At 37.6% G+C, this 10,280-nt stretch overlaps 1 protein-coding gene across 1 annotated transcript in view; it reads right to left on the bottom strand.

Annotated features, from left to right (window-relative positions):
- Positions 1-664: 664 nt before the first annotated feature.
- Positions 665-10,280, bottom strand: part of PFKFB1 (6-phosphofructo-2-kinase/fructose-2,6-biphosphatase 1) — a 112,485-nt gene continuing 102,869 nt past the window's right edge. Inside the window, exon 15 of the mRNA XM_055081946.1 lies at positions 665-1,287. Within this exon, the coding sequence (XP_054937921.1) occupies positions 1,097-1,287 (191 nt within the window). The 3' untranslated portion in view covers positions 665-1,096. The remainder of the gene's footprint in view (positions 1,288-10,280) is intronic.

The following is a 10,280-nucleotide window of genomic DNA, read 5'->3' as shown; positions in this document are numbered from 1 at the left end:
AGAAGAAAAGAAATCATAAAGATCAGATCAGAAATAAATGAAAAAGAAATGAAGGAAACGATAGCAAATATCAATAAAACTAAAAGCTGGTTCTTTGAGAAGATAAACAAAATTGATAAACCATTAGCCAGACTCATCAAGAAAAAAAGGGAGATGACTCAAATCAATAGAATTAGAAATGAAAAAGGAGAATGAACAACTGACACGGCAGAAATACAAGGGATCATGAGAGATTACTACAAGCAACTAAATGCCAATAAAATGGACAACCTGGAAAAAATGGACAAATTCTTAGAAATGCACAACCTTCTGAGACTGAACCAGGTAGAAATAGAAAATATGAACAGACCAACCAGAAGCACTGAAATGTAAACTGTGATTTAAAATCTTCCAAACAGCAAAAGCCCAGGACCAGATTGCTTCAGAGGTGAATTCTATCAAACATTAAGAGGAAAGCTAACACCTACACTTCCAAGACTCTTCCAAACTATAGCAGATGGAGGAACACTTCCAAACTCATTCTACGAGGCCACAATCACCCTGATCCCAAAACCAGACAAAGATCTCACAAAAAAAGAAAACTAAAGGCCAATATCACTGATGAACTTACATGCAAAATTCCTCAAATAAATACTAGCAAACAGAATCCAACAGCACATTAAAAAGATCCGAGAGAGCTTAAAGATGGTGAAAGAGTAAGATGCGGAGATCACCTTCCTCCTCACAAATACATCAGAAATACATCTACATGTGGAACTGCTCCTATAGAACACCTATTGAACACTGGCAAAGACCTCAGACCTCCCAAAAGGCAGGAAACTCCCCACGTACCTGGGTAAGGCAAAAGAAAGAAGAAAAAAACAGAGACAAAAGAATACGGAAGGTAACTGCACCAGTGGAAGGTAGCTGTGAAAGAGGAAAGGTTTCCACACACTAGTAAGCCCCTTCCCAGGAGAAGACTGCGGTTGGCAGAGGGGGAAAGCTCCAGAGCCATGGAGGAGAGTGCAGCAACACGGGTGTGGAGGGCAAAGCAGAGAGATTCCTGCACAGAGGATCGGTGCCGACCAGGACTCACCAGCATGAGAGCCTTGTCTGCTCACCTGCCGGGGCGGGTGGGAGCTGGGAGCTGAGGCTCAGGCTTCGGTCGTATCCCAGGGAGAGGACTGCTGTTGGCTGCGTGATCAGAGTCTGAAGGGGGCGGGTGTGCCACAGCTAGCTGGGAGGGTGTCCAGGAAAATGTCTGGAGCTGCCTAAGAGGCAAGTGACTTTTTCTTCTCTCTTTGTTTCCTGGTGTGAGAGGAGAGGGGATTAAGAGCACTGCTAAAAGGAGCTCGAGAGACGGGCGCGAGTCACAGCTATCAGCACAGACCCCAGAGACGGACATGAGACGCTAAGGCAGCTGCTGCAGTCACCAAGAAGCCTGTGTGCAAGCACAGGTCACTATCCACACCTCCCCTCCCGGGAGCCTGTACAGCCCGCCACTGTCAGGGTCCCGTGATCCAGGGACAACTTCCATGGGAGAACGCACGGCTTGCCTCAGGCAGGTGCAGCGTCACGGTGGCCTCTGCCGCCTCAGGCTCACCCCGCAACCGTACCCCTCCCTCCCACAGGGCTGAGTGAATCAGAGCCCCTGAATCAGCTGATCCTTTAACCCCGTCTTGTCTGAGTGAAGAACAGACACCCTCAGGTGACCTACACGCACAGGCGGGTCCAAATCCAAAGCTGAACCCCAGGAGCTGTGCAAACAAAGATGAGAAAGGGAAATTTCTCCCAGCAGCCTCAAGAGCAGCGGATTAAAGCTCCACAATGAACTTGATGTACCCTGCATCTGTGGAATACCTGAATAGACAAAGAATCATCTCAAATTGAGGAGGTAAACTTTGGGAGCAAAGATATATATATTTTTTCCTATTTCTCTCTTTTTGTGAGTGTGTATGTGTATGCTTCTGTGTGTGATTTTGCCTGTATAGCTTTGCTTTTACCATTAATCCTAGGGCTCTGTCCGTCCATTTTTTGTTTACTTTTTTTTACTTTTAAAACTCTTTTTCTTAATAATTTTTTTTATTTTAATAACTTTTATTTTATCCTCTTTCTTTCTTTCTTTCTTTCTTTCTTTCTTTCTTTCTTCCTATTTTTTCTCCCTCTTATTCTGAGCATGTGGATGAAAGGCTCTTGGTGCTCCAGCGAGGGGTTAGTGTTGTGCCTCTGAGGTGGGAGAGCCAACTTCAGGACACTGGTCCACAAGAGACCTCCCAGCTCCACATAATATCAAATGGCGAAAATCTTCCAGAGATCTCCATCTCAATGCCAAGACCCAGCTTCACTCAACGACCACCAAGCTACAGTGCTGGACACCCTATGCCCAACAAATAGCAAGACAGGACTACAGCCCCATCCATTAGCAGAGAGGTTGCCTAAAATCATAATAATGCTACCGACACCCCAAAACACACCACCAGACATGGACCTACCCACCAGAAAGAAAAGATCCAGCCTCACCCACCAGAACACAGGCACTAGTCCCCTTCACCAGGAAGCCTACACAACCCACTGAACCAAACTTAGCCACTGGGGACAGACACCAAAAACAAAGGGATCTATGAACCTACAGAATGCGAAAAGGAGACCCCAAACACAGTAAGTTAAGCAAAATGAGAAGACAAAAAAACACACAGCAGATGAAGGAGCAAGGTAAAAACCCACCAGACCTAACAAATGAAGAGTAAATAGGCAGTCTACCTGCAAAAGAATTCAAAATAATGAGAGTTAAGTTGATCCAAAATCTTGGAAACAGAATAGAGAAGACACAAGAAACTTTTAACAAGGAACTAGAAGAACTAAAGAGCAAACAAACAATGATGAATAACACAATAAATGAAATATAAAAATCTCTACAAGGGATCAATAGCAGAATAACTGAGGCAGAAGAACGGATAAGTGACCTGGAAGTTAAAATAGTGCAAACAATTACTGCAGAGCAGAATAAAGAAAAAAGAAGGAAAAGAACTGAGGACAGTCTCAGAGACCTCTGGGACAGCATTAAATACACCAACATTCGAATTATAGGGGTCCCAGAAGAAGAAGAGAAAAAGAAAGAGACTGAGAAAATATTTGAAGAGATTATAGTTGAAATCTTCCCTAATATTGGAAAAGAAATAGTTAAACAAATCGAGGAAGCACAGAGAGTCCCATACAGGATAAGTCCAAGGAGAAACATGCCAAGACACATATTAATCAAACTGTCAAAAATTATATACAAAGAAAACATATTAAAAGCAGCAAGGGAAAAACAACAAATAACACACAAGGGAATCCCCATAAGATTAACAGCTGATATTTCAGCAGAAACTCTGCAAGCCAGAAGGGAGAGGCAGGACATATTTAAAGTGAGGAAGAAGAAAAATCTAGAAACAAGATTACTCTAACCATCAAGGATCTCATTCAGATTTGATGGAGAAATTAAAATATTTAGAGACAAGCAAAAGCTAAGAGAATTCAGCATCACCAAACCAGCTTTACAACAAATGCGAACGGAACTTCTCTAGGAAAGAAACACAAGAGAAGGAAAACACCTACAATAACAAACCCAAAACAATTAGGAAAATGGGAATAGGAACATACATATCCATAATTACCTTAAATGTAAATGGATTATATGCTCCACCAAAGGACATACACTGGCTGACTGGATACAAAAACAATACCGGTATATATGCTGTCTACAAGAGACCCACTTCAGACCTAGGAAAATATACAGACTGAAAGTGTGGGGGTGGAAAAAGATATTCCATGCAAATGGAAATCAGAAGAGAGCTGACGTAGCAATTCTCATATCAGTCAAAATAGACTTTAAAATAAAGACTATTACAAGAGACAAAGAAGGACACTACATAATGATCAAGGGATCAATCCAAGAGGAAGATATGAAAATTGAAAATATTTATGCACCCATCAAAGGAGCACCCCAATACATAAGGCAAACAATAACAGCCATAAAAGAGGAAATCGACAGTAACACAATCATAGTAAGGGACATTAACACCCCATTTTCACCAATGGACAGATCATCCAAAATGAAAATAAATAAGGAAACACAAGCTTTAAATGATACATTAAATAAGATGGACGTAATTGATATTTATAGGACAATCCATCCAAAAACAACAGAATACACTTTCTTCTCAAGTGCTCATGGAACATTCTCCAGGATAAATCATATCTTGGGTCACAAATCAAGCCTTGGTAAACTTAAGAAAATTGAAATCATATCAAGCATCTATTCCGAACACAACGCTATGAGACTAGATAACAATTACAGCATAAAATCTGTAAAAAATTAAAACACATGGAGGCTAAACAATACACTACTTAATAATGAAGATTTTACTGGAAAAATCGAAGAGGAAATCATAAAATACCTAGAAACAATTGACAATGAAAACTCGACGACCCAAAATCTTTGGGATGCAGCAAAAGCAGATCCAAGGGGGAAGTTTATAGCAAGCCAATCCTAACTTAAGAAACAAGATACATCTCAAATGCACAACCTAACCTTAGACCTAAAGCAATTAGAGAAAGAAGAACAAAATCCCTCAAAGTTAGCAGATGGAAAGAAATCATAAAGATTAGATCAAAAATAAATGAAAAATAAATGAAGGAAATGATAGCAAAGATCAATAAAACTAAAAGCTGGTTCTCTGAGAAGATAAACAAAAATGATAACCCATTAGCCAGACCATTCAGAAAAAAAGGGAGAAGACTCAAATCAATAGAATGAGAAATAAAAAAGGAGAAGTAACAAGTGACACTGCAGAAATACAAAGGATCATGAGAGATTACTACAAGCAACTATATGCCAATAAAATGAACAACCTGGAAGAAATTGACAAATTCTTAGAAACGCACAACCTTCTGAGACTGAACCAGGTAGAAATAGAAAATATGAACAGACAAATCACAAGCACTGAAATTGAAACTGTGATTAAAAATCTTCCAACAAACAAAAGCCCAGGACCAGATGGCATCACAAACGAATTCTATCAAACATTTAGAGAAGAGGTAACACCTAGCCTTGTCAAACTCTTCCAAAATATAACAGAGGGAGGAACACTCCCAAACTCATTCTACGAGGCAACCATCACCCTGATACCAAAACCAGACAAAGATGTCACAAAGAAAGAAAACTACAGGCCAATATCACTGATGAACATGCAAAAATCCTCAACAAAATATTAGCAAACAGAATCCAACAGCACATTAAAAGGATCATACACCATGATCAAGTGGGGTTTATTCTAGGAATGCAAGGATTCTTCAATATATGCAAATCAATCCTAAAGATGCTACCAGAAAACTACTAGAGCTAATCAATGAATTTGTAAAGTAGCAGGATACAAAATTAATGCACAGAAATCTCTGGCATTCCTATACACTAATGATGAAAAATCTGAAATTAAGAAAACACTCCCATTTACCATTGCAAAAAAAAAGAATTAAATATCTAGGTATAAACCTACCTAAGGACACAATAGATGCAGAGAAAGCTTTCGACAAAATTCAACACCCATTTATGATAAAAACACTGTAGAAAGTAGGCATAGAGTGATCTTTCCTCAACATAATAAAGGCCGTATATGACAAACCCACAGCCAACATCATCCTCAATGCTGAAAAACTGAAAGCATTTCGACTAGGATCAGGAACAAGACAAGTTTTCCCATTCTCACCAAGATATACCATGTTCTTGGATTGGAAGAGTCAACATTGTGAAAATGACTACAGTACGCAAAGCAGTCTAAAGATTCAATGCAATCCCTACCAAACTACCACTGGCATTTTTCATAGAACTAGAACAAAAAATTTCACAACTTGTATTGAAACACAAAAGACCCTGAGTAACCAAAGCAATGTTGAGAAAGAATAACGGAGCTGGAGGAATCAGGCTCCCTGACTTCAGAGTATACTACAAAGCTACAGTAATCAAGACAGTATGGTACTGGCAGAAAAACAGAAATATAGATAAATGGAACAGGATCAAAAGCCTAGAGATAAACCTACGCACATATGGTCACCTTATCTTTGATAAAGGAGGGAAGAATATACAGTGCAGAGAAGACAGCCTCTTCAATAAGTGGTGCTGGGAAAACTGGACAGCTACATGTAAACGAATGAAATTAGAGCACTCCCTAACACCATACACAAAAACAAACTCAAAATGAATTAAAGACCTAAATGTAAGGCCAGACACTATCAAACTCTTAGAGGAAAACATAGGCAGAACACTCTATGTCATAAATCATAACAAGATCCTTTTTGACCCACCTCCTAGAGAAATGGAAATAAAAACAAAAATAAACAAATGGGACCTAATGAAACTTAGGAGCTTTGCACAGCAAAGGAAACCATAAACAAGACGAAAAAACAACCCTCAGAATGGGAGAAAATATTTGCAAATGAAGCAAGTGATAATGGATAAGTCTCCAGAATATACGATCAGCTCCTGCAGCTCTATAACAAAAAAACAAACAACCCAATCAAAAAAATGGGCAGAACTGATCCACTTTGTTATAAAGCAGAAACTAACACACCATTGTAAAGCAATTATACTCCAATAAAGATGTTAAAAAAATGGGCAGAAGACCTAAACAGACATTTCGCCAAAGAACATATACAGATTGCTAACAACCACATGAAAGAAGTCTCAACATCATTAATCATTACAGAAATGCAAATTAAAGCTACAATGAGATATCATCTCACACCAGTCAGAATGGCCATAATGAAAAATATACAAACAATAAATGCTGGAGAGGGTGTGGAGAAAAGGGAACACTCTTGCACTGTTTGTGGGAATGTAAATTAATACAGCCACTATGGAGAATAGTATGGAGCTTCCATAAAAAACTAAAAATAGAACTACCATATGACCCAGCAATCGCACTACTGGACATATACCCTGAGAAAACCATAATTCAAAAAGAGTCATGTACCACAATGTTCATTGCAGCTCTATTTACAATAGCCAGGACATGGAAGCAACCTAAGTGTCCATCAACAGATGAATGGATAAAGAAGATGTGGCACATATATACAATGGAATATTACTCAGCCATAAAAAGAAATGAAACTGAGTTATTTGTAATGAGGTGGATAGACCTGGAGTCTGTCATACAGAGTGAAGTAAGTCAGAAGGAGAAAAACAAATACCGTATGCTAACACATATATATGGATACATATGTACGGAATCTAAAAAACAAAAAAAAAAAAGGGCATGAAGAACCTAGGGGCAAGATGGGAATAAAGACACAGACCTACTAGAGAATGGACTTGAGGATATGGGTAGGGGGAAGGGTAAGCTAGGACAAAGTGAGAGAGTGGCATGGACATATATACACTACTAAATGTAAAATAGATAGCTAATGTGAAGAAGCCGCCTAGCACTGGAGAGATCAGCTGATCAGGGAGATCAGCTCGTGTTTTGTGACCCCCTAGAGGAGTGGGATAGGGAGGGTGGGAGGGAGGGAGACACAAGAAGGAAGAGATATGCGGATATATGTATATGTATAACTGATTCACTTTGTTATAAAGCAGAAACTAACCCACTAGTGTAAAGCAATTATACTCCAAAAAAGATGTTAAAAAAAAAAGATGATCTGGATCTTGGAAATAGAATGGAGGCATGGATTGAGAAGATACAAGAAATGTTTAACAAGGACCTAGAAGAACTAAACAACAAACAATCAGTGATGAACAACATAATAGCTGAAATGAAAAATACACTAGAAGGAATCAATAGCAGAATAACTGAGGCAGAAGAAAGGATAAATGAGCTGGAAGATAGAATGGTGCCAATAACTTCCATGGAGCAGAATAAAGAGAAAAGAATGAAAAGAAATGAGGACAGTATCAGAGACTCTGGGACAACATTAAATGCACCAACATTTGAATTATAGGCATCCCAGAAGAAGAAGGGAAAGAGAAAGTGTCTGAGAAAATATTTGAAGAGATTATAGTCACAAACGTCCCTCTCATGGAACAGGAAATAGTGACCCATGTCCAGGGAGTACAGACAGTCACATACAGGATAAAACCAAGGAGAAACACACAAAGACACATGTTAATCAAACAAACAAAAATAAAATACAAAGAAAAAATATTAAAAGCAACAAGGGAAAAGCAACAAATAACATACAAAGAATCCCCAAAAGGTTATCATCTGATTTTTCAGCAGAAACTCTGCAGGCCAGAAGGGAGTGGCAGGACATATTTAAAGTGATGAAAGTGAAAAGCATAAAGACATGATTACTCTACCTAACAAGGATCTCATTCAGATTCAGAGGAAAAATCAAAAGATTTACCAACAAGCAAAACCTAAGAGAATTCAGCACCACCAAACCACTTACAAGCATACCACAAAAAAAAAAAAAAAAAAAAAAAAAAAAAAAAAAAACAAACACAAAGCAATTAAGATAATGGTAATAGGAACATACCAATTGATAATTACCTTCAATGTAATGGATTAAATGCTCCAACAAGAAGACATAGACTGGTTGAATGGAAACAAACAAAAAAAGACCTGTATATATGCAATCTACAAGAGACCTACTTCAGACCTATGGACACATACACGGTGAAAGTGAGGGGATGGAAAAAGATATTGCATGCAAATGGAAATCAAAGGAAAGCTGGAGTAGCAATACTCATATCAGATAAAATAGACTTTAACATAAACAATGTTACAAGAGACAAGGAAGGACACTACATAATGATCAAGGGATCAATCCAAGAAGATATAGCAATTGTAAATATTTATACACCCAATATAGGAGCACCTCAATACATAAGGCAAATGCTAACAGCCATAAAAGGGAAAATTGACAGTAACACAGTAATAGTGGGGGATTTTAACACTCCACTTACAGCAATGGATAGATCATCCAGACAGAAAATTAATAAGGAAACACAAGCCTTAAATGACACATTAGTCCAGATAGACAATTGATATTTATAGGACATTCCATCCGAAAGCAGCAGAATACGCTTTCTTCTCAAGTGCACACAGAATATTCTCCAGAATAGATCACATCTTGGGTCACAAATCAAGCCTCAGTAAATTTAAGAAAATTGAAATTGTATCAAGCATCTTTTCTGACCACAATGTTATGAGATTACAAATCAATTACCGGAAAAAAAAAACTATAAAAACACAAACAAATAGAGGCTAAACAATATGCTACTAAATAACCAAGAGATCACTGAAGAAATGAAGGAGTAAATAAAAAAAAAACCTAGAAACAAATGCCAATCAAAACGTGAAGATCCAAAACCTATGGGATTAAGCAAAAGAAGTTCTAAGAGAGAAGTTTATAGCAATACAATCCTACCTCAAGAAACAAGAAAAGTCTCAGGTACACAGCTTAAACTTACACCTAAAGCAACTAGAGAAAGGAGAAAAAAACAAAACCCAAATTTAGTAGAAGGAAAGAAATCATAAAGATCAGAGCAGAAATAAATGAAACAGAAATGAAGAAACAATAGCAAAGACTAATAAAACTAAAAGCTGGTTCTTTGAGAAGATAAATAAAATTCATAAACCTTTAGCCAGATTCATAAAGAAAAAAGGGAGAGGACTCAAATCAATAAAATTAGAAATGAAAAAGGAGAAGTTACAACTGACACCACAGAAATACAGAAGACCATAAGAAAGTATTACAAGCAACTATATGCAAGAAAATTGAAATTGTATCAAGCATCTTTTCTGACCACAATGTTATGAGATTACAAATCAATTACCGGAAAAAAAAAACTATAAAAACACAAACAAATAGAGGCTAAACAATATGCTACTAAATAACCAAGAGATCACTGAAGAAATGAAGGAGTAAATAAAAAAAAAACCTAGAAACAAATGCCAATCAAAACGTGAAGATCCAAAACCTATGGGATTAAGCAAAAGAAGTTCTAAGAGAGAAGTTTATAGCAATACAATCCTACCTCAAGAAACAAGAAAAGTCTCAGATACACAGCTTAAACTTACACCTAAAGCAACTAGAGAAAGGAGAAAAAAACAAAACCCAAATTTAGTAGAAGGAAAGAAATCATAAAGATCAGAGCAGAAATAAATGAAACAGAAATGAAGAAACAATAGCAAAGACTAATAAAACTAAAAGCTGGTTCTTTGAGAAGATAAATAAAATTCATAAACCTTTAGCCAGATTCATAAAGAAAAAAGGGAGAGGACTCAAATCAATAAAATTAGAAATGAAAAAGGAGAAGTTAC

Source organism: Physeter macrocephalus, chromosome 21 (genome assembly GCF_002837175.3).
Source record: "Physeter macrocephalus isolate SW-GA chromosome 21, ASM283717v5, whole genome shotgun sequence".
NCBI classification, from domain to species: domain Eukaryota; kingdom Metazoa; phylum Chordata; class Mammalia; order Artiodactyla; family Physeteridae; genus Physeter; species Physeter macrocephalus.
This window is presented reverse-complemented; position numbering and strand designations above follow the sequence as displayed.